We start from the raw sequence: 25,273 nt of genomic DNA on the forward strand, positions 1-25,273 counted from the left end.
CTATGCGCAAACAGAAAAATCCAGGAAAAAACTACAAAGTCTTCCAGAAAAAAAGCACCGTACACCAACGCTGTGCAAAAATCCCAGTGGGATCCAAGTCAAACAACAACAACCACAAGACAACTTAGATTAAGGCCATCAGTCTAACTCCGTACTACAACAAACAAACATGGCCAAACCAAAAAACTTTTCGAAATCACCAAAATAAAGCCATAAGCAATGTAACAGTGATCATAGGAACGGTGAGTGGTGAGGGTCAGGTGAGTGGTGAGGGTCAGGTGAGTGGTGAGGGTGAGGTGAGTGGTGAGGGTCGGGTGAGTGGTGAGGTGAGTGGTGAGGGTCGGGTGAGTGGTGAGGTGAGTGGTGAGAGTCAGGTGAGTGGTGAGGGTGAGGTTAGTGGTGAGGGTGAGGTGAGTGGTGAGGGTGAGGTAAGTGGTGAGGGTCAGGTGAGTGGTGAGGTGAGTGGTGAGGGTCGGGTGAGTGTTGAGGGTCACGTGAGTGGTGAGAGTGAGGTGAGTGGTGAGGGTCGGGTGAGTGGTGAGGTGAGTGGTGAGGTTGAGGTGAGTGGTGAGGGTGAAGTGACTGGTGAGAGTCAGGTGAGTGGTGAGGGTCGGGTGAGTGGTGAGGGTGGGGTGAGTGGTGAGGGTGAGGTGAGTGGTGAGAGTCAGGTGAGTGGTGAGGTGAGTGGTGAGAGTCAGGTGAGTGGTGAGGGTGAGGTGAGTGGTGAGGGTCAGGTGAGTGGTGAGGGTCAGGTGAGTGGTGAGGGTCACGTGAAGTGCTGTCAGGTGTGTGTTGGTCAGTGTTTAGTCTGGACAGTGCCATGTCAGGTTCAAGGTGAGTAGTCAGTGTCTGGTGGCTGGGAGTGTCAGGTGATGAGTGTGTCACGTGTCTGATCAATGGCATGAGGTGAGTAGTGCGAGTGGTCAAGGTGTGTGTGGTTAGTGGTGAGCAGTGTCCGGTGCGTTGAAGTGTCTGGTGAGTGCTGTCACGTGGGTGCTGTCAGGTGAGCGACCTCTCCCCAGGCATTTCGTGGTACAAGTGTAGAGGTGTAATTGCGCATGGCTACGAATGTTGAGGTGTGATTATGCATGGCCACGGATGGCCAACAAACACAAGGGGCGGGGTTACGGCCGTACACAAGGGTGGCGCTCGCACCGACGTCCGCATGTGTATCCCCCACGGGCCCCCCCTTGGGGGCAAGTCCTATAAAAGGTGATGAGCTCGAGGGCTCGAGGTCGGGACTCAGCTTTAACCAGTGAAGAACGAAGACCTGCTAGTATAGGCCCCGGAGCTCCCCTGGCTCGCTGTCCTTCTAAGGGCCGACCAGGGCAAGCCGGTGGCGTGGCCCCGAGAGCCCAGACGAAGCTGGTCTGGTGACTCAGGGAGCCGGGATCCCAGCTTAACCAAGCTGGGACAGATAGCCTCCCCTAGTCCCGTAGTGGAGGAGTTGGTATAGGCTAGAGGGGTTAGCTGTCGAGAAATCCCTGTAGCCAAGTGACCTGTAATAACTGTGTTGGTGTAATAAATAAGTGTGCCTCCGATCCTGTCGTCAAGCCTCCATATATACTTACTACATCTGGTGTCAGAAGTAAACGTCCAACGATGGACACACGAGGGACGACACGTACCAGGGAGTCGGAGATGGAAGACGCCGGGGCCGAATCACCACCAGAGATGGCCGGGGTCGAATCGGAGCAGCCAGGGCCGAGTACGCCCGCGCCGCTACGACAGGAGGAGGGGAATGCGTCGGCCGAAGGACTCCGGCTGGCCCACTCCCGCCTGGCGGACCTGCTCTACGCCGCGGCCGCCGCGTTGGAGGAGATCACGCGGCTGGGGGTTGGAGGAGCAGCGCGGGTCGACGACGGCAGCCGGCGCGGGGCGACGGTTCCCGCCACCCCGACGCGGCTCGCGGTCAATTTTCCCGCCATCTCTACAGTACGAGCGGTGGGCGGGGCCGGCCCGCGTCACGTGTCTGCTGAGCGCCAAGCACAAGCCGTGACATCATCAACGCCGGCCGGCGCGTCAACATCAGAGCGACCGGCGATGCCATGCTCACGGCCCGCCCACACTGTATCATCGGCGGGGAGCGACGGAGAGCATTCTGCAGCCACGGACGCCGCCTTACAGCAGCGTCTACCGCCTCTTAAAGAATTCGTCGGCGCTGACGGAGACTGGGGCGGCTTCAAGAGGCGGTTCATCGCTCATCAAGAGATGGCGAACTGGTCGGACGCCGAGGCTCTACGCGCGCTGCCAGCGATGCTGGACAACGACGCCCTGGCTACCCTCACCTCGGCGCCGAGGGAAAAGCGCGCCACTCTACACCTGGCGTTGCAGCTGCTGTCAGCCGTCTATGGGCCGCCTTCGGACTGCAGGCAGCTGTTCCACGATCGGCATCGGGGCGCCAACGAATCGCCCCTGGCCTTCCGGACGGCTCTCCTGGCCCTAGCGAAGGCTGCTTTTCCACGGATGGACGAGGAAGGAGTGGATGCCATGGTGGCTGAGAAGCTGCTGCTACTCGCTGATGAGCTGGACGTCAACGTCCTGGCTCAAGACGACGCAGAGATGTCGTCCCTGCTGGTCGCGCGCCACATCCACGGGGGCTTGCGGTCCCTTCGTCGAAAGGCGGCAAAGGGGGCGGCCAGCCATGCCATGGCGGCTACCGCCCTCCCATCGGAGGAGGTCTGCGGGGTGGAGCGGCGAGGGGAATGGAGAGCGGCGGCACCACAGGCTCGGAATGGACCGAGCCGCCAGGAGCAGCCCAGGACATCGGGGGCGCTCACACGCTGCTACAACTGTGGCCTGCAAGGCCACGTTGCGTCAGGATGTCGGGCTCCCCGTCAGCGCGGGGCGACACCTCGTCAGGACGCCACGCCGTCTCCTCCCAAGCTCCAGCAGAGAAATACGGCGAGTCGCGGCACCTCACACGTTTGGCCCACGCACACATCCGACACACACTCACGCGCTCAACTAAACAGGGCTCCAAATTCCCCATCCGTCGCGCGCGATTGTTCGGTAATGCGGCGAGCGCTCCAACCGGGTCAGTGGTCGGAGCTCGCCCATCGTGTCGTTGCTGCGTCGGCGGGATCATCGGTCGTGGTCGGTCACATTGATGGGGTAGAGGTGCGGATTTTAATTGACACAGGGGCATCGGCGACCATTATATCTGATTTGATTTATAACATCCTTCCCGTTCAAAGTCGTCCCTTGCTCCCTGTTGACGTGCCGTGCTATGCCGCTAACGGGGGCTCTCTGGGCATTATTGGCCAAATCCGCGCCACTATCTGCATTGGGGACATTAAATTATCCGGGCCTGTTTTGGTTTCCTCCTCACTCGCGGTTCCGTGCCTGTTGGGGACGGATTTTCTGGCCAAAATGCCCATCCGCATCCTTATTGACCAGGGGTGCATTGAGCTCCCATCGGGCCGACGCGTTACATTTCTGTCTTCCCCCACCACGGAGCGTCGGGCGTTTGCCACCGTGCAGGCGCTCGTCACAAAAACTGTGCGCGTGCCTCCGGGGGCTCAGATGCTCGTCCCTCTTAGGTTGCGTCGGCCGTTTAATGAAGGGGTTGCGGATCGGGGGGTCTTGTTGGGACCATCTCGGGCCGGGGTAAATGGACCCGATTTGCTCGCGGCTCAGACCATGGTGAGAGGGGATGGGGACCCCTTCATTGCAGTCCTTAATGTGGGATCGCGAACGGCCGTGGTTCCTCAAGGGACCGTGCTTGCACACGCAACGCCGGTACCCTATGAGGAACCACTCGTGGGTCAGGTATCCACCGATCCTCCGTTGCGACCGCATTCGGACTGTGATGACGGATGGCTGGATGCGCTTTGCGCGGGTTCAGTGGACCTGTCCGACTCGCAGCGCGCGCAGCTGCGAGTTCTCCTGAGCGAATTTGCTGACGTTTTTAGTCAACACAAATTTGATATTGGTTGTACTAAATTGCTGCGACACCATATTGACACGGGTGACAGCGCGCCAATCCGCCAAAATCCCTTTCGGTTGAGTCCCGCCGAAAAGGATCATGTCAAATCGGCTGTTGATGACATGCTAGCCGCCGATATCATTTCCCCTTCCAACAGCCCGTGGGGCGCGCCGATCGTTTTGGTGAAAAAACATGACGGCTCACTGCGGTTTTGTGTCGACTTTCGGCGTCTGAACAAAATCTCTGTGGCAGATGCGTACCCGCTTCCTCGAATGGATGAGTCGCTCGATGCCTTGGCGGGGGCGCGATTCTTTTCCACCCTCGATTTGCTATCTGGATTCTGGCAGCTTCCTCTGGATGACGAATCAAAACCTAAGACTGCTTTTCGGACACCGCAAGATCTCTTCCAATTTAACCGCTTGCCGATGGGTTTACATTCTGCGCCGGCAACTTTTCAGCGGTTAATGGAATTGGTCTTGGCAGGTTTGCAATGGGATTCGTGTTTGATTTACTTAGACGATGTCATCGTCTTTAGCAAATCCTTCGAGGAACACCTCCAGAGGTTGCGTGCTGTTTTTCTCAAAATGCGGGCTGCCAATTTGAAATTTAAACCGCAGAAGTGCCATTTACTCCGCGAATCGGTGCGATATTTGGGTCACATTGTTGGGCGCTCGGGGATATCCACTGATCCCGCCAAAACGGAATGCGTCAGCTCCTGGCCGACTCCCACCTCGGTGGGAGAGGTCAGGAGTTTCATTGGGTTCGCGTCGTATTATCGACGATTTGTGGCTGACTTCGCTACGATTGCGAAACCATTGCATGCCTTGACGTCCAAGGGAGTCAGGTTTCATTGGGGGCCGGAGGAGGAGACTGCTTTTCGCGCCCTCCGGAATGCTTTGGTGGGGGCTCCGCCGTTGAATTACCCCGATTTTTCACAACCCTTCTTGCTCGATACTGACGCAAGTAACACGGGCATCGGGGGCGTGCTGTCCCAGCTCATTGGGGGCGTAGAGCATGTGGTGGCTTACGGTAGTCGGGTACTGTCTCCAGCCGAACAGCGGTACTGCGTTACCCGTCGGGAATTATTGGCGATTGTTTATTTCATTCAGCAGTACCGCCCGTATCTGTACGGTCGGCGGTTCACCGTCCGTACAGATCATGCGGCCCTACAGTACGCCCTGCGGGTTCAACAACCATCGGGCCAGTTGTCTCGATGGTTGGAGATCCTCCAAGACTATGACTTTGTCACCACATATCGTAAGGGTGTCCGCCACACGAACGCTGATGCCCTGTCACGATTGCCACCCACTTCGGAGTGCGCGTGCCTGTTGGGTTCGGGGCGTTGTAGGCCCCCGAACGTCACCACCGATTCGGTCCTCGTGGCCGCTGCCGATGCACCTTCGGCTTCGGGTCCTATCGAGCAAGAAGGGAGGGATTCGTTGCTGGGGTTGCCGGTCGCGGAATGGGGACGCCTCCAAATGGAGGACACCTCCCTCCTCGCTTTGCGCCGTCGCGTCGGGGGGGCTGGTCAGGGGGTGGAAAACGTTGACTCGTGGGGGTTGTTCCAGGGTCTTTTGATGCACTGGGATGGAAAAACCCGGCGCCAGCGGCTTGTGGTGCCTGCTGCTTTAAGGGGTAAGGTGGTATGGGCTGTTCATGAGCGGCTTCTGCACTTGGGGGTTCACAAGACCTTTGCCACGCTCCAGCTGGATTTCTTCTGGCCGGGCATGGAAAAGGACGTGGGGGATCTCTTGGGGTCATGCACGCAATGCGCGCAGAGGAAGCCGCCTGCGAGAGGGTCCAACCCTCCGCTGCAGTCCATAAAAGTTTCCCGGGTTAACGAGCTCGTCGCTCTGGACATACTTGGCCCATTTCCCGCTACGCCCAGGGGCAATAGGTATTTACTAACGGGGGTTGAATACTTCACGAGATGGCCTATGGCCTGGCCCCTGGCGAACCAGTCGGCAGCAGCCATCGCGGAGGCCTTTGTCCAGGGCTATGTCCTCGACAAAGGTGCTCCGGAACGGCTGCTTACTGACCAGGGTAGGAATTTTTCTGGTAAACTCCTACGTGAGGTGTGCGACCTCTTGGGTACGGAGAAGGTTCGGACCTCTCCGTATCACCCACAAACTGACGGGATGGTGGAACGGCTGCATCGGACCATCACGTCCATGCTGTCCCAGCAGGTGTCGATATCCCAGACGGATTGGGACCTCCGTATAGCCGGTGTGTTGCAGGCCTACAGAATGGCTCCCCATGCGGCCACCGGATTTTCCCCTTTCTTTTTAATGTATGGGCGCGAAGTTCACCCCCCTGTGGCGACCCAGCTGAAGCTCTCGGCGCCCCAGGCGAAGTCTAACTTGTCCGAACACGTTAAATTTAACATCGCTAAATTGTCTGAGGCGCGGGAAGCGGCCGTGCAAAATTCCGAACTCCGCCAGAAGGCGAACGAGAGGCTTCGGTTGGGGCGGGTGCAGGTGGTCAAATGGAAACCAGGGGACAGGGCGTGGTTGCACTGTCCTCAGGTGCCGCTGGCAACCTCGTCGAAATTGGTACGGCCGTGGCGGGGGCCAGTGGAGGTCGTGCAGGTTTTGCGGCCGCAATGTGTTCGCGTCAAATGGGGGAGGCGCCGGTGGTATGTGCACCCCTCAAGGTTAAAACCATTCGTCACGCCGCCCCGTGGTTCACACACACACACGCATGGCCAAACGTGTGAGGGTGTCGCCGACTCCCCGTCGTCGCTGCACTCGCCTAACCTGACGCCAACTGTTCCGTCCCCGGGTGAAACAGGAGTGACGGGCCCACGCCCACCAACCCCTCCCGGAGGGGTCGGGGGTCACTCGGCAGCGACGCCTGACCCTCTTGCACCCGGACCGTCTACAACCGTCACTGAGCGTGCCGGGACGGGCCCTTGTGACGGGCCCGCCGCGAGAACGCGCGCCAAAACGCGCAGACTTTTGTGAGGTCGGCCGTTGGGGGGCCTTGCGGACAAAAGGGAAGGGGTGTTGTGAGGTCGGCCGTTGGGGGGCCTTGCGGACAATGGGAAAGGTGGCGTCCGGAGCGTATATATATGTTGGTTTTGGGGTATTTATCCGGGGAGGGTGCGTCGGGTTATTTTTTTTTCTCTCTCTCTCTCTTCCTCTTGTTGTTCCTGTTGGGGTTTTCTTGTTCTTGTTAAAAAAAAAAATTACGCGAGGCACACACACACGGGGTTTTCGTGAGGGATGCACCTTTATTCTGATTTTTTTTGCAGCCGGGGACGGCTGCGAGCTGTACAGGGGGGGGTGATGTAGAGGTGTAATTGCGCATGGCTACGAATGTTGAGGTGTGATTATGCATGGCCACGGATGGCCAACAAACACAAGGGGCGGGGTTACGGCCGTACACAAGGGTGGCGCTCGCACCGACGTCCGCATGTGTATCCCCCACGGGCCCCCCCTTGGGGGCAAGTCCTATAAAAGGTGATGAGCTCGAGGGCTCGAGGTCGGGACTCAGCTTTAACCAGTGAAGAACGAAGACCTGCTAGTATAGGCCCCGGAGCTCCCCTGGCTCGCTGTCCTTCTAAGGGCCGACCAGGGCAAGCCGGTGGCGTGGCCCCGAGAGCCCAGACGAAGCTGGTCTGGTGACTCAGGGAGCCGGGATCCCAGCTTAACCAAGCTGGGACAGATAGCCTCCCCTAGTCCCGTAGTGGAGGAGTTGGTATAGGCTAGAGGGGTTAGCTGTCGAGAAATCCCTGTAGCCAAGTGACCTGTAATAACTGTGTTGGTGTAATAAATAAGTGTGCCTCCGATCCTGTCGTCAAGCCTCCATATATACTTACTACACAAGCAAGATCTGTTTAAGATTAACATCTGCTTCAATACTCACACCTATTTTGAGTTTTGACAAAAATAACATTTGGATCACGGGTCCTTTTCAAATGAATTTGCCCATTTTTGTTCAGTTATGTCCCTGCGATTAACACTTCTTTGGCCATCATAATTGACATTTTACAATCGCCTTTGAGTGAACTTTTGAATCTGTGCCGTGCCAATACAGTTCCGCCAATTCCATTCATCATTGCCCATGCAAGCTGTTTCAATAAATGTTCATGTCAACATCGCAAAGGGCTATGAGGTGAATCTCCACTCTCAGGACCATAGTGGGGCATTGGTGGCACTGCCACCTTTGCCCAAGCGCAGATCATTGTTTAGGAAATTCCCTCCATTCAAATTTCGTTTCCTAACTCCCAAGTGACGTGACACTAGAGAAGCTATGGACACGAAATCAGAGACGTAGTATGAAGGGAGAAATGTAGCCGAATGACGGCTCTAGTGACACGACAGAAGAGACACAGATGAGATAGATTTACTTCAAGGATGTAGTTGACGAGATAAGAGTGATGCAGGCAGGATCGGGTTCTGAATTCGAGATATTTTAAGCACCCCGATTTGGCGCGTGGCATTAGTTTGCTTATGCCAAGCGCGACCATTACAATTGGAGCCTTGATCACTTTTGTGGTGCCACTGTGGCTATGGGATGTTAACTACCTCGCCTGGTGTACAGGTGGTCGTGGGTTCGATCCCGACCCTGACGCCTGCTGTTCTATATTTGGAGTTTCCGTGTCTCTCTCTCTCTCATCATCATCACGGTGGCTAGGAGATGTTAACTACCTCGCCTGGTATACGGGAAGTCGTGGGTTCGATCCCGACCCTGACGCCTGCTGCTGTATATTTGGAGTTTGGGACGTCTCTCTCTCTCATCATCATCACGGTGGCGAGATGTTAACTACCTCGCCAGGTATACAGGAAGTCGTGGGCTCGATCCCGACCCTGACGCCTGCTGCTCCATATTTGGAGTTTGGGGCGTCTCTCTCCGCGTGGTCGCGTGGATTTATCTCCGCGCCCTCCGGTTTTCCCCTCCATATTTAGAATGAACATCACGGCGTTTAGAGTATTCATTTGGCTGCTGTACATCTCCACGTGGCGATAAGCCACTTCGTTGAGCTATCGTTCGTGACGGACAGGTCACGTCTGAAGAAAACATCTGCACAGCTAAGCGGGGCTTTAACATGGCAAAATAAAACAGTTTGGTCGCTGTTGCTGTTGTTGCTGTGGGTGTTGCAGCAAGCGGGGAAATCCCATGAACCCGACGACGCTAATTGTATTGCTTGCTGGGCGCCCTCTGTTGGACAATTGAGTCGCGTCCAAACGCGAAACGCACGAAGCCGTCAAAAACGAAAGCACGAACGTCATGACTCCTTCGCCGTCACTTCTGCGAAAGCCGAAACCACTCGGATGGGTTCCCCACCAGCACCTCCCTGAGGCCAGCTACCCCACCCCACACACATATTATATATACACGAAGCACCGAGGGTTGGCTAAGTCATTGGCAATCATTTCCTCGTATGTTAGACGTCTTTCGTTGCAAGCAACTTCAGCAGTACCTTTGGATGCAATATACTCAAACAAGGTAGGATGCTTCAATGAATGGATACTACTCGATGTGTGTTTGTGTATTTGTTCAGGATGTCAAATTGAATGGTGGTTTTGAGTAGCGTGTTATGATTTGCACACAGAGTGTCTTGTTTGAAAACGCGATTGATCGTTAGCGTGTTTAATAATGAATTCCCGAGTAAATATACCGTAGAGCTTCGCTGTCAAGTGCACATATTGTATCTGTCATTGTTCTTGCCAAAGTCAGGGTCCACTTTTTTTTGATGAGCAATGCGTCCGTGTCCGCGATCGGTCTGAAGGTGTGCATTCCACGTTACCACGGCAAGACCCAGTCGTTTCCAAAGTAGATTCACCACCACCCCCCTGTTGGCTTCTGACAAGGCGGTGCTTGTTTTATAAACACCGGCGGTGAAAAGACTTAAGATGGACTGCTTAAACTGCGTAGCACCAGTTGAGAAATGTTTTCGTAGAATAAAGAAAATAAAAATGAAATGTATTTTTTCATTTTTTTTTCATTTTTTATTTTTTTACCTACGTGACTTTACCAAATAAAACCAAAGAGCATGGATTATTGCAGTCACGAAAACTTCAAATCGAGAAAGAATAATAATACTGATTAAACAGGGCAGGTCGATATACAGCACCAACCGAGTTGGCGAGCGGTGATGAGAGCCGTGTGGGCTCGTGGTTAAAGTCCGTGAATTTATTCCAGCAATTATTTTCGTCGAAGTCAACTAAAGATGTCAAGAAAAAAATGTAGTCGGCTCCTCGGTTATTAAATGTTGGCGTGAAGTGATCGTAACTTCCCAGCCTGGCAATCTGTGATGTGGAAATGCACGCATATACAATTTGCCACTATTGTTCTTCAGTAAACTGCTGTTTCATATAAGGAAATCTTACTCGGGGTCTTCATGCACACGAGTTCATTTGCTCTCGGCAGAGGCATGGATTATGGGTGGGTGGTCTGGGGTGGAGGGTCCCAGTCGACTCAGCCTCACATGAGTACCTGGTGCGGTGTGTAAACATCGCCGCTAGGGAGAAAAAGGCGGCCGGGCGTGGTGTTGGCCACCCACCCCCTTGCGTGCCGTGCTGGCCTTCATAGGTGCTACCGGCACTTGCCCCTACAGTCTAAGGCTATGTGGGGAATCTTTGTCTTGGTCATTGTCACGTTCAACAATTTTCGTCCACTCAATCACTGTCGAGTAGAATGGGAAAACCCCAAACTGCTTTGTTGACAAATGTTAAAGAACACTAACAACATTGGTGGCACTGTCAGCTGTGAGCATGTAAAATAGACAACTGTCGTGATGCATTGCAATCATCGCAAAAGCTCAAGTGTGTCAAGACCACATTATTGGCTGGCTGCGTCTAAGAGTTGGTTGTTTTTTTGTGCCCGGTTCTTGAACTTACAACACGGAATGCATTTGAAATTAATCGATTACTGAACAATTAAAAATGTTTTGGGGTCCCCCTCCAAGGTTCTAACTTGCGCGCTCGTTTTTGTTTTGCACACTCAGAGGGCTGCTGGCAAATGTGAAGACGGAGGAAAGGAGCCAAAGACTATTTTATATTATATACACAACAACAATGGCCAATCGGTAAGTGCATGCTGCCCACATCAAATGGTTCGCTCCCGTGCGTTAAGCTGCGTGGACGTTCTTATCGTCGACGTTGTTAGCGTCGTTTTCTCTTCCGATGCATCATCTGCACGACGAGGAAGAATTCTCAACCCGGAGTTATGAGCAATCATCTCGTACGAGATGTTATTTTTACGTCCGCAAAAGCAATCCGGCGTTACATTTTTTGCCGAGTCAACAACAACACTGGTATCGAAACGGCACAAAAAAATATATTGTAATGCAATATTTCAACAATTGCCAAATACGAAAATAAATCAATAGTTTTTTAATGTCATTTTTGTTGTTGTTTAATGTGGTGTTTATATTTCATACATTTTGCAGGCAGACGAAGAAAACAAGCGCTTTCATTTACATCAAAGATTTTAAGGAGTATTTCCGCCGGACCTACACTGGCCTATTTGTCGAGATGGCGCTCTATGGAAAAGAATCAATTCAACAGGGAAAACTCGAGGGCAGTGATGTTCACAAGTACCTTGACGAGGTAAGCATCAACATATTTCACTTTTTTCCTAATTGAGAAGCATTTAACACACTTTACTAAAGCAATGTTGGCGAATTTATGTCAAATCCTCTGTGTGGTAAATCCACAGCAAGCGGCTCAGCGTGAATTTTATTTAGAGAGGCGTAGTAGCGCCGTCGTTTTTAAAGACGTCACTGCAGAGAACTGTAGCGACACGACCGCACTCTACGATAGCCGGGCACCAAACTGTGCCACACGCCCTCCCGCACGACCAACAGATGAATGCAAAATGTAAAACCGCATGTATGTTTTGCAGGTTCGGCACTCAATTCTATTCCTTGGACAAATCAACAAACCCCGCATCAACCCTGAAGAGATGCCTATTCTTGAGAAATTCCGAAGCTCGTCAGCAAACCCAGATGCATTCAAAACCCACGTGCCAAGAACAACACCATACTCGATTCTACTGGAGATGGTGAGTGTGTTTTTGTATATAATTCTCTTGTGAAGATAAAGGTTCTGTAGAGCTGTTGGCAGCACGAGGTTAATGGGTTTCAGAAGATAACACGAAACAGTTTGGCTATCGAAGCATTCACACATATTCCACCTCTGAGCTAACACTAACTGGTTATTTGTTGTACATTGTTCTGAAACTAAACTTGTGGTAACATCAACTCTGAAATTTTTTTGAACACAGGTCGTCCGTGCTGAGGGTCCTGGAAACAGCGATGCCATCAAGACGACTCTGGAGGGCCTTGCTGAAAGAATTCTGCAGCCTTATTCCCCGACGATGCCAAAACTGCCTTTTTTTGCCACTGTAGTATCACAAAGTTGTTTCTGTGATGAGAGCAAGGCTACAACATTCTAAATGCCACACCTTTCTGGGGCGCCTCCTTGAGCTGTTCAGGAAAAGAAGCGTCAGAAATAATGTTGGCCCTCAACTGCCTGTTCAACTGGCATCCACTCGTAGCCCAAGCTGTCACATTCGCCCAAAACCACCCAGATGCAAGTGGTATTTTAAAATTCCCTCCGACGGTGACCTCCAGGGCCTACAAGCACAACGACTTGAATCTGAAACTCGACGAGTGCCCACCGTGTTCTAGATGCGTGACAGTCTTTACGAGTTGCACATTCATACCTCGCCCGGAGAAAATGCCCAACGCAAAATGGAAGTTTGGCAATTGTGCAGAGAATGAAGCAATCAGCAATCTTTTGAAAGGCCTTCGACATATTTCTTCCAGAGTGAAAGCACATTGCTCTCAGGCCACCAATTGCTGGGGCAAAATGCGGACGGACAGAATTTACGAAGTCAAGGAATATTTGAGTAAGAGAAACTGGTCAGGTGAACTGCTGGCATACATTCCGTCTGGCCCACACATATCTAAAGTTTCATCAACGTTCAGCTAGTTCAAACAACTATGAATCAAAAGACAGTTATCACTCGCATGCCTAACCCTGGGTCCAAGTGCACTTTATTAGACCATTCTGAATTCCCCCAAATTTGGATGGAAAAACTAAAAAGAAAAATTCACAAAGAAGTTTGAGAATGTGTATTGCCACTACTGCCTGGTGATAGCACTGCAGTCTGTAATCCTCTCTTCCTGGAAGAAACATCAAGGCCTCTTCTGGAGTGATGGCCAAGAGAGCGGACCTGCTGGATGCCATCACACCATCTGAAACTGAATTCTAAGACTGAAATCATCACACTCGGGAACCTACCATCAGCTCACCAGCGTCAACCAAGAGTCCATTCACCTGAACGACTGCGGCATCCCAGTGTCGTATAAAGTAACGCGTCCCGGCATCCTTGCCAACATTCGCCACTCACGTCAGGCGCTCAAACGGACGGCGCTTCTCTCAGCTTCGACAATTGTGCAGTCCGTGACGCACGGGCCGCTGAGACAGTCAGGGTGGTCCTCCACGAATTCGCCGCGCGGAGTATTGCAACGGCATTTTCGGCTGCGCCCACCCCTGTGCATCTGTGTCCGCTCCAGTGTCGAATGCCGTGGCTGGCCTGATAGTTCAGCTGCAAAATTTGTAATGCGATCGTGAGTGACCTCGATACGAGAAGAGTGACAAGCGCTGTCAAACATAGGATTGTTGACAAACTATGCCGATGTATCTACAAGAGTCCTGCACCATTCCACTCCATCCTATCCGGCCAAGCAACGTGTACTGTCCTCAAGCAACCCCAACTGATGCCGTGTCACCTGCGTGCAAACCTTGCGCGTTACGGCCAGCGCAGCTTCTGGGTCTCCGGCCTAGAGACCCAGAACCAATTACCGGCTGATGTTCGCGATCTATCCTTGAGCCTGAGACAGTTTTGCAAGGAACTTAACAGTGTTTTTATGAAGAGATTACTAGGTGTGGTTCGTGCACTTTCGTGATGGGATGGACTCGTATGTGCGATAACAAACGTTCAGACTTACGAGCCGTGCCATGGCATGGGAACTCTTTGACTGTTGCGGGTGCATTGGAGGCAGCTACTTCTCATGCTCCTGCTGCCAAAACCAACCACGTGCAACTTTCTGGCACATCAATGGAGCCGTAACGAATATGCATTTTGAAAAGGCCTCGACAGCTGGATTCGAGTGTTTGATGCTGTGCAACTCCACGGGCTCCAAATGCAAAGTGTCCAGAGGCGATGTACAGGAACCAACTGGGTGGTGGGTGCGGTGGTTGCCTGTGCTCAAATGCATTAGTGACCAACGTCCCCAACGGGGCAGCCACTCTCAATCCCCCCCGAGGGATCGGCGTCAATTGACTTTGTAAACCGAGACGATTTCAAAATAAGCCCACATCGCCTCAAGTCAAAATTGCTGCCGAGTATTGCCCAAGTTAAACGTGCCGCTGCTGGACAGCCATGGCGCTGGCAACCCTGTGACCTCAAAGACACTGGCCTCCGGGGTGGAAGTTTGCATCAAAGTTCCACCGCCACAGGCCACGGGGTAGTCTCACGCGCTGGTGGCCCCAGATGTTTGTTTTACGTCGCGCTTGGGGGCCGTCCATAAATGACGTCACGCACTTGGGGGGGGGGGGTGGGGGTCAGACATTTGTGACGATAAGTGACGAGGTGGGGGGGGGTTTGAGAAATGTGACGTCACGTAAAAATGCGCAACTTTAAATATAGACAACACGTTCTACTTAATTAGACTTTTTTATGTTTTCTCCTACATCAGAGTGCAGCGCCACATTAAATACGCACTACAATGACAATAGTTTAAAGCGATTTGAAGCATGTTTTATTTGGGGGGGGGGGGGCAGAGCTTTGTGACGTCATATTTGAGGGGGGGGGTCTGACTTTTTGTGACGCGGTGGTGGGGGGGGTCAAAAATCGTCCAAAATCGCGTGACGTCATTTATGGACAGCCCCTTGGTATTCAGGATGACGACCGCTTGTGCTGCGATCGAAACGTCGTTTTTTTGTTATTTTCCTTGAACCTATCTACGTGAATCTCTTGCTGTGGTCAAGGCGTCCAATTGATTTCACTGGAAGGCCTACATTGTCCCAACGCGTTCTATGCATTTGCATTTCTAGCCAACCTGTGTTTCAATCATGCCTCTCATGAATGGAATTTTCTAAAATATACCAATGCAATTCAGTATTCATTATTTATCCAAAAAGTGTCTTTTATTGCAGTAGAATCATAACATAAAACTTACCATTGTTGTGTTCATAGCATTAACTCAGAGTTAATGCTATGAACACAACAATGGTAAGTTTAATGTTACAATATGAATTTCATTAATTTATTATTTCCCTTCTACGTGACTTTACCGAAAGAACCAAGAATACGAATCCCTGCAGTCATGAAAGCTTTAAATAAAAAAATCTACATTCGTGTTAATTCTAGCAGGTATTTGGTTAACGGTTTATAGCAGGGGTCCCCAACCTCCGGGCCGCGGACCGCTACCGGTCCGTGGCCTGTTAGGAACCGGGCCGCACTCAGGAGGTGAGCGGTGGGCGAGCGAGCGAAGCTTCATCATCTGTATTTACAGCCGCTCCCCATCGCTCGCATTGCCGTCTGAGCTCCGTCTCCTGACAGATCAGTGGCGGCATTAGATTATCACAGGAGCGCGAACCCTCCTGTAAACTGCGCATGCGAGGGATTTGGTTGCGTGCTCATTATGAGAAGTCAGAATCCGACACTACTCACTTGTCTCAGTCACAGTATTGGTAAGCCCACGAGCTGCTAACCCCTAGTAGCCACAATGAGTAAAAACACAAACGTCGCTGGAGAGCTTCTTTGAAAAGGGGGAAAGACCCGTCCGTGAAAAAATTGTCTTTCACAAAACCGGTCCCCGGTGCCAAAAAGGTTGGGGGCCGCTGGTTTATAGGATGCTCAACATAGCGATGGCATTGAGTAAAGAGATTTTTTAATCGTGTTGAAAACATGTTTTAAAGACAAAACCATAAGAAATAAAGTATGCTAGAAAATAAGTGTAGCATTGACAATGTTTTACAAAGGCGGTTCACAATGTTTCAACCGTTGTATATTTTGTATATTTGATATTTATGAAAGTGGATTGTGATGTGCTATTTAATAAAATGTCATTGCTTTACACGTGTCTTTTTTACTTTACACGTGACATTTTATCAGGGCAAGTACTTCTCCAAGTCAGGTGGCTTAATTCAAATTGAAATTTTAAGTCGACGTAGCTCATTAACCATCTAGGATAGATACAAAAACAGCTACCCCTCCTCTTTGTGGCAAGTCAACAGTGATTGCGCTTTGGGTGCAATACTGGCACCCACCAGCTGAACGTGGAGTCGCTACTACCGCCTCGGAGCCACCAATGGAGATGAGCAACACCCAACGCTTGTTTGAGCAACGACGCTTTCACTCGAATGCCAAGATTAACGATGACGTAGATTCCCCGCAAAGCTATGTCGGACCACCGACAACACTGAGCTCGGTGAAGATCACCAGGGTTAAGGGGGGGGAACTCCAAATCACTTTGGATAATCCCTCACATCGTTTACTTTCCCACACGCTCATATAACCTTGCCCAGTTCGAGGAACGTATTGACGCTTTACCATTGCACACTTGAATAGTGCTGTTTGTTGCTAGCCAATGGTGTTTTGCGCCATTGATCAGTAACTGAGATAACAGCAATACATCTCCGTATCAATCAGGCCTTCAGAAAATGTAGTTTTCCAACCCCCAGTCTCACGGCCCAACGATCCGCAAACCACCTCCACATGAACCGATTTCATTGCTCCATCTCTGTGGTGGACGTGTTCTCAGGTCCGATTTTCTCCTTGGACTTCCAGTTTGTTAGGTTCGGCCTCCGTCCGAGACATGTACTTCCCAAGGCCACTTGCATCGAATGCCGTAGTGTGGTGTTATACGACTAATATGTATACATTGTTTACATTGCATGTTTGACAAGTAGTTATAACACCTTGCAGATTATGATGGCGCCACTAATTTTATGTTAAGAGTGACAGAGGCTTACTGAACTCTAGACCAGTAGGTCTAAATTGTTTATTCAAGGACCATACCCCAATACGTATGTATGCAGAACTTCTTTCGCACCGTACGTAGCCAACCACACTAATCAGAGGTGTGCAAATTTCCGACAAAATAACTTCCAGAATATTTTTTTATTTGCCCTCATTACATAACTCCAACGATGTTGTCGAGACTTGTAATCCACATTCGTTTTTTCCAGTTCGTTCTCCCAGCGCAGCAGATCAAACAATGGGCAAGTTGATTAAATTCCACCACCTTTGTCCACCTAGCAGTATGGATGCGTACATAACAGTCGATCGGCAAGGTCAAACGTGGCCGGGCATAGTGTAGAGACTTCCACATTTCCCAAGACGTCTGGCCTGCGTGGAAGAGTAGGCCTAACATACCCGATAGAGGGCCTCTCTTGAGCTGCCACCAGTCGAGGCCCTTCATTCAGTGTGGCGAGGTGTTAACTACCTTGCCCGGTATACAGGTCGTCAGTTCGATCCTGACCCTGACGCCTGTATATTTGGACTTTGCATGTTCTACCCGTGGTCGCGTGGATTTTTCTCCGGGTCCTCCAGTTTTTCCCTCCACATTTAGAAACATGCATTTAGAGTATTTGGCTGCTATAAATGTGCACAGAACAGGCCACTTCATTGAGCGATCATTTGTGGCTTCTGAAAAAAATAAACTAGCTCAGTGGGCCTTACGTGCTAAAATAAAACTAGTTTAGTTTGTAAGTTTCAAATTTAGCAGTGGCGTAAGAAACCAATTGCACCGGCCTTTAACCGTTTTACCCTTTACACGACTCCCAAAATTGGAAATACTGGGTTGTACATAACCGGGTGGAAAGGAATCGACGTTGGGCAAGGCCTCATTGTTTCGTGCCCTTTTGTCCAGGCGTCCAACTTTCCGGCTGGAAGCCACCGCCGTCCCGTCCTGCCGTCGCCGCGTTACCCCCTCCGCCGGTATCCGCCCCCTCACCCGGGAGCCACGATCCCGGATGGAACTTGCCGGCAGTGCCGCCGGGCTCGGGCGACGGGCCTAGCGGCATGCCGTGGGTCAGCGCGGCGTGGCCCGGAGCTCGCGTGGCCGCACGTGCCACCAGTCCCTCCTCATAGGCGCGCTGCTGGGCCTCCTCGTCCTTGATCTCGCTCAGGCGGCCCCGCTCGGCCACCAGGTGGCTCGTTGCCTCCCGGCGGGACACCTCCTGCAGGTGCAGCGGCGACAACGCACGGGCCGTGTCAAGAGATGGCGAGCCGCTGAGTCTACGGGTGCCTCGGCTCTGGGTTTCAGCCGCTTTTAATCGATCCGGGTTTTTGAAACGTAGTGCTTTGATGGTGGTGTCAGCCTGCTCACTCACAATAATTAAAGTTATCTCGCCTCTAAAGGCAATCGATTGTGATGAACAAAAGAAAAAACTACATGAGGGTAGAAGGAGTGGCGGCGGCGGTGGTGGTGGTCAGGGCAGAGGCGAGAACGAAACGGGAGAAAGTAAAGAGAGCAACACTGTGGCACGGACCAAAACGAAGCAATTAGGGGGCTCAGCACAACGAGCCCCAGGGAGAGCTGGGGAAACAACCAGGACAGCACCAATGTGTCCCAGCGCATCCTAGGGCGGTGGGGGGGGCAAAGCTCTTCATCGAGTCCCAGGTCATTCACAGGGGGCTGGGGCCCATTCATTCACAAGTCCCGGCTGCTATCAGTGGCTATAACCATACACCTCTAGTCCACAGTGCTGAGGGGTGAAATGCAGGTAAAGGTAATCCCCTATGATCACCGTTTCCACTATGTAATCAGGTTACCACATGTAACCATTAACTACCTTCAGGTTCATTGCAGAGGGAATAACTACAGTGTTCTGTCGCAGATTTCATATCAAGTGAAACCTCAATGTAACGTTCTTCAGGGGACTGGGAAAATTGAACGTTGACATCTACGAAATCATTGAGGCACGAAAGCACATTTCCTGGAGGCTCATGATGCTCAACATCAGTGTACTGAGCAGGCAATGCATTGGAACAAACCGAGAGACAATGCAAAATGTACAGCAAGAAGTGGTAACCAAAATGTGGGATACAGTGGGGAAATGTTAGAGATACATGGTGACGGCAATCGTCATGCTGGATTGGAACATCTCACTCGTTAAACGGGAAGGCTCGTGTGCCCAAATGACAACATTGACCTGTGCTCGTTCTCCAATCCATGTGTTCCCTTTTCTATTTCTCAGTAATATTCCAAGCATGCATCATTCCGAGTACTTTTTTTAAGATGTCAGAAATAATTGCACTTTGCAAGTTACTCATCTCCAACCGTTCCAATGTGGAATATCCACCCACAGGCCTAAGGACCATCAATGAAAACCATCACTGCTAATGCAATGCTCGTTTGAGCAAGATGATAACGCTTTTGCAAATGCTGGACTGTGAAGAAATGTCAGCAATTTGGGATCTAGAAATCATCGGGGGCCAATGTCATCTTTGCTTTTGCCGGGATCTTTCCACTGGATGAGAGTGTGAAAACGCCCATCAACCCGTGAGGTGCTGCTCCATGACCGGACTGTGCCTCGTCACTCACCTCCATGGTCGGGGCACCGTCCCTCTTTCCCTGCATCCACGCTGCACGAACAAACACAACCATCGACGTCAACTGGGCAAGCGCCAACGGGACTGTTCTGTACGCCGCAAGGAACGAAGCAGCTCCTCTGATAGTCTACACGTTACTCAAGTTATCAGATCACGCTTCACCCATGCTGGTCAGTGCTGGACGGTGAAGGCAGCGAGCATAGAGAGTTGGAAGCACAGAGCACAGCGGCGCAATGGATTTTGCTGCAATGCTCCCCTGCTGCCAACCACGTAGCCTTTGACCAAGTCACCCAGAATGCACCCGATCTAGGAAGTTAACCATTTTCCGTTCCGAGACATCTGCAAGTTGCAGGCTGGGTTGTCCCATTCAACGCTGAAGCTCGGATTGACAAAAGGGCTGTAGAGGTACACGATTGGATTTTCTAGATGCAGGTTCAATGGATGCATTCAGAGCTACTGAATGAACAACCGATGAGCGTTATGTGGGGGGATTATGCCCGGCTATGTTGCGTACCCTCACGATAAATGTTCATAAGGGAATGCCCTCCATGCAGTGATAATAATATTAGTAATAATCTATTATAATTGGTATTCATGCCATTCATATAGCACAGGACTATCACGAAGGCCGTGTTTCACAGTCGCATCTAGTCTGCCAGTAAAGGCTACGATTGATATCCGTAATGCCAACTGGGTAATTTGTGGGTAATTGATGCGTTTTTGGTGCGTTTTTTGTCCGGTTATTACACCGCGGCAATAACCAGGGTGAACTGCCGGTTTCGAACCGTGAACCCCTGGAACAAGCGGCGAGCACGCTACCGCTGGGCCATGTCGCTGCCCGGATGACCACTGTTGCTTTTACGTTAGGCACGTTGGTGTGCTTTGTGGATAGGTCCTTCACCCACCCTGCCACTCCATGGGGATGTTGTCGCCGTCGTAGTCGGCCGTGCTGGACTGCGACGCCTCCACCAAACGGCGCGGACGCACAGTGCGACCTGACCGGAGGCAACACGGGATCGGCAAGCGTGGCGGGCAAGACGACAAAACAAATGGGTGGATTAAGAGGGCTCCTACTTTGTGGCTGTGTAAGAGACAATGAGCTCATAATAAAGTTTTTGGGTTAGATCGCGTTATTTATAAATGTGTCGTAACCCTCCACCACCCGACATGGCCAATCAGCAAAAAAGTGTCACGTTGTCAAAAGACAAATAGTTCACTGCTTTAGCCCACCGGTGTGTTGAAGAGTGAATCCACAACATTTACAATTTTTTAGTACGACGTTTCACTGGTAATTACATCCAGCATCATCGGGCAATTCGCCATTCTGGCCATTCTGTCATTTCAGCCAGATCAACAACGGCTGTACAATAAAAGACAAATTATCAGGTCAGAGGTCGTTTTTTTTTCTATTAAAGTTTGATCTCATTCACAGAAATAAAAAATGACAACATTTAAAATGACCAGTTTGTGAAATTTTGGTGAAATTGAGTTCTCTGGACACAGATGCAGTAAATCAGAATCCTGGAGGAATCCCGACCAACTATGAAGCCCTTTTTCACAGAAGTCCAGTAAGGGTGGCTCAGCGAGTTACTACAACAAACAGTACAAAAACAAAACGATACGAGTAAGCAAGTCCCAAAAAAAATGTACGAATGTAAATAAAGTAAATACGCACAAACTGCACAAGTACACACATTCCTACCGATTTGTCAACACCAAATGCGAAGCTTGGGCAAGGAGGCAAAACAACCACACCAAGGCAACAACACCACCCCAGCAAGACAGATGTCGCATTTATCTGGACCAATGCCAACCATTTCTTATGCTCCGTGGTCCTATATTGTGATATTTGTCCAGGCGTGTGTGTGCGGGATGAGGGTTCCGCCGTGTTAACTGCGGCGTCGCACCCACCAGTCCACGTGCGCTGCTCGGGCACGAGGTAATACTTGTTGCCCAGGTAGTCGGTGCCAATGTGCACTCGCAGCATGCCCAGCTTGCTGCGCAGTAACGTCACCACGCGACTCATCTCAGCTGCGGGAACACCGATACAAAGACACCACCCCGTGTGAATAAAGCGACGTTTTAATCGCCACGCTAAAATTTGGTTCCGCGCAAACATTTCGGTAAAGTTTTAGCCGAGAATTCAAACATCGGTTAGACCGCCATGCGACGGGCATTATTGTCGTATGCAGAGCGGGTGAAAAACTGCCGCCCTCCACTTTGTGGAGCAGAGGTCACTCGAAAGGCATATTGAAGGCAGCTCTGTGATATCTGCTTACATGAACTGTACCCTAACAAAAAGGGGGGCACTACTTTACAAGGGATCTTACTACATGACACCGATAGCAGAACCGGTAGACCACTGGGTTAGGGAAAGGACTAAACAATTTCAAAGTCAGTCTGACAAGCTGGGATCACCATTTGCATTATGCTTTAAAATAAGATAAGATACACACGGGGATAAATTCCTCGCAGAATATTTTCCGGGTCGTTGCTTTAGGGATTCGGTTTGCAATTGGGTTTTTAGAGTTTAGGGGTACGGTTTAAGGTCAGTAATAGCCAAGACCTTGCTTTCATGAGCATGCTTCTAAGAGAATGGTAGTCTCGGACATGAACTACATTTTATTTTTAATTTTACCAGGTAAGGCTCCATCCACACTGAGCTGTGTAGCTCTTTCTCGGGTACCACAAATGATAGCGCGACGAAGTGCCTTCATCACGTGGAAATGCGTAGCAGCCAAATACTCCAAAACGCGTGACACGTCGATTCTAAATGTGGAGGGGAAAAACCGGAGGACGCGGAGAAAAATCCACGCGACCAAGCGGAGAGAGACACCGCAAACTCTAAATCAGGGGTCTGCAACCTGTCAGCCAATACGGTTCACCAGTATTCTTGTACAGGGAAATTGAGTTTTCAGGTACATACGTCGTACAGCTGTTTCAATGCGGGCAAAAAAGAATGCTGTCTATTTGTTTGTCTTTCTCTCCCTTGTGATGGGACTTTGTAGGATGAAGGTTGAGATTTAGAAGGGCACTGGGTGACCATTAAGGTTTAAATTGGTCTGTAATAAGGTAGGGCACTGATAAGGGATTGACAGGTATGGCAGCCGCATGCGGCTCTTTAATGATTGCTTCGTGACGTCATTTATTAAGGATCACCGTCTCGTATTTGACTACAATGCGGCTCTTGAAATATCGAGGGATTTTTTTTTCTTTTGACCGAATTTGAACAAAAAATGTCCTCTCCTTGTTATTTTTGGTTGCCGACCGCTGCTCCAAATATACAGCAGCAGTAGGCGTAAAATTCGGGATCGAACCCACGACCTCCTGTATACCAGGCGAGGGAGTTAACATCTCCTAGCAACCGTGATGATGATGATGAGAGAGTGACACGCAAACTCCAAATATACAGCAGCAGCAGGTGTCAAGGTCGAGATCGAACCCACGACCTACTGCATACCAGGCGAGGGAGTTAACATCTCCTAGCCACCGCGATGTTGATGAGAGAGACACACAAACTCCAAATATACAGCAGCAGGCGTCAGGGTCTAGATCGAACCCACGACCTCCTGTATACCAGGCGAGGGAGTTAACATCTCCTAGCCACCGTGATGATGATGAGAGAGAGACACACACAAACTCCAAATATACAGCAGCAGGCGTCAGGGTCGGGATTGAACCCACGACCTCCTGTATGCCACGCGAGGGAGTTAACATCTCTTAGCCACCGTGATGATGATGAAAGAGAGAGACACGCAAACTCCAAATATACAACAGCAGGTGTCAGGGTCGAGATCGAACCCACGACCTCCTGTAGACCAGGCGCTTAAAAAACCGCACGAAAGCAAACCGAGAGCCATAGACAGCAGTGACCTTGCAGACTGTGACATTCAAACGTGTTTAGTTATCAGTCAATAGCCCTTGACACAAAAACAAACCATGGGTAAATGCGGTGGGTTAAGAACGCGTGATATGAACTCTAGACAAATACGGTATAATTATACTGCATAATGCACAAGGTATACAATACCCAAGGTATACAATTCATCATACACATGGTATACAATACCCAAGGTATATAATTCATCATACACAAGGTATACAATACCCAAGGTATACAATTTATCATACACAAGGTATACAATACCCAAGGTATATAATTCATCATACACATGGTATACAATACCCAAGGTATACAATTCATCATACACAAGGTATACAATACCCAAGGTATACAATTCATCATACACATGGTATACAATACCCAAGGTATACAATTCATCATACACAAGGTATATACAATACCCAAGGTATACAATTAATCATACACATGGTATACAATATCCAAGGTATACAATTCATTATACACATGGTATACAATACCCAAGGTATACAATTGATCATACACAAGGTATATACAATACCCAAGGTATACAATTAATCATACACATGGTATACAATATCCAAGGTATACAATTCATTATACACATGGTATACAATACCCAAGGTATACAATTGATCATACACAAGGTATACAATACCCAAGGTATACAATTCATTATACACATGGTATACAATATCCAAGGTATACAATTCATTATACACATGGTATACAATACCCAAGGTATACAACTGATCATACACAAGGTATACAATACCTAAGGTATACAATTCATTATACACATGGTATACAATATCCAAGGTATATAATTAATCATACACAAGGTATACAATACCCAAGGTATACAATTCATTATACACATGGTATACAATACCCAAGGTATATAATTAATCATACACAAGGTATACAATATCCAAGGTATACAATTCATTATACACATGGTATACAATACCCAAGGTATATAATTAATCATACACAAGGTATACAATACCCAAGGTATACAATTCATCATACACAAGGTATAAAATACCCAAGGTATACAATTCATTATACACATGGTATACAATACCCAAGGTATACAACTGATCATACACAAGGTATACAATACCTAAGGTATACAATTCATTATACACATGGTATACAATATCCAAGGTATATAATTAATCATACACAAGGTATACAATACCCAAGGTATACAATTCATTATACACATGGTATACAATACCCAAGGTATATAATTAATCATACACAAGGTATACAATATCCAAGGTATACAATTCATTATACACATGGTATACAATACCCAAGGTATATAATTAATCATACACAAGGTATACAATACCCAAGGTATACAATTCATCATACACAAGGTATAAAATACCCAAGGTATACAATTAATCATACACAAGGTATACAATACCCAAGGTATACAATTCACGCGTCTGCTGAGTGGCAATCTGCCATTAGGGGCTCCCCTAGGCTAAACACTGCGCCGAGTAATATCCATTCAATCATTGTTTAATTACTATCGTGTGATGATGATAATTGCTTTACTAACAATGTAACATTACAGCCACCGTCAGGCCTGGGAGCGCTCGCTTCTCCTTTGAGCTAAGCTCAGACAACGTTCAGATGTCGTGGCGTTTAAACAGAGAACACCAACGCAACATTCTTCAGCAACAACACAAACACGAATCCGTAACGCCGATCAACGTCGCAGGCGACTGACTACGCGTCGCCTACTTAGTCCCCCTAATTGACTCACAACGACAGGAAACAAACAAACCCGGAGCGCCTCGTCAACCTCCACAACGCACGCGGCGCACGGGATCAACAAGCGGCGCGATTGCATTTCATAGACCGCT

The 25,273-nt window shown here is 49.9% G+C and overlaps 1 protein-coding gene and 1 long non-coding RNA gene across 4 annotated transcripts; one reads left to right on the plus strand and one right to left on the minus strand.

Annotated features, from left to right (window-relative positions):
• The first annotated feature begins 9,276 nt into the window (after positions 1–9,276).
• Positions 9,277–12,617, plus strand: LOC133354215 (uncharacterized). Its single transcript, XR_009756548.1, has 5 exons — positions 9,277–9,379; positions 10,881–10,961; positions 11,325–11,484; positions 11,780–11,938; positions 12,161–12,617. It is a non-coding gene; the product is annotated as an uncharacterized LOC133354215 (long non-coding RNA).
• Positions 12,618–14,713: 2,096 nt separating this feature from the next.
• Positions 14,714–25,273, minus strand: NDUFAF2 (NADH:ubiquinone oxidoreductase complex assembly factor 2). Of its 3 annotated transcripts, none has more exons than XM_061570705.1 (5): positions 25,195–25,273; positions 21,419–21,538; positions 20,413–20,502; positions 19,500–19,540; positions 14,714–18,132 (listed from the first exon to the last, which is right to left on the minus strand). In XM_061570705.1, exons 2-5 carry the CDS (start codon positions 21,531–21,533, stop codon positions 17,797–17,799), a joined length of 582 nt encoding a protein of 193 aa, XP_061426689.1. In that variant the 5' UTR covers positions 21,534–21,538; positions 25,195–25,273; the 3' UTR covers positions 14,714–17,796. The 3 variants fall into 3 exon arrangements, with proteins under 3 accessions (XP_061426689.1, XP_061426690.1, XP_061426688.1); XM_061570706.1 differs by having other exon boundaries at positions 25,174–25,265; XM_061570704.1 differs by lacking the exon at positions 25,195–25,273 and adding an exon at positions 24,967–25,159.

The sequence above is a fragment of the Lethenteron reissneri genome, chromosome 46, assembly GCF_015708825.2.
Source record: "Lethenteron reissneri isolate LAM-NWPU_2019-01 chromosome 46, ASM1570882v1, whole genome shotgun sequence".
Classification (NCBI taxonomy): Eukaryota; Metazoa; Chordata; class Hyperoartia; order Petromyzontiformes; family Petromyzontidae; genus Lethenteron; species Lethenteron reissneri.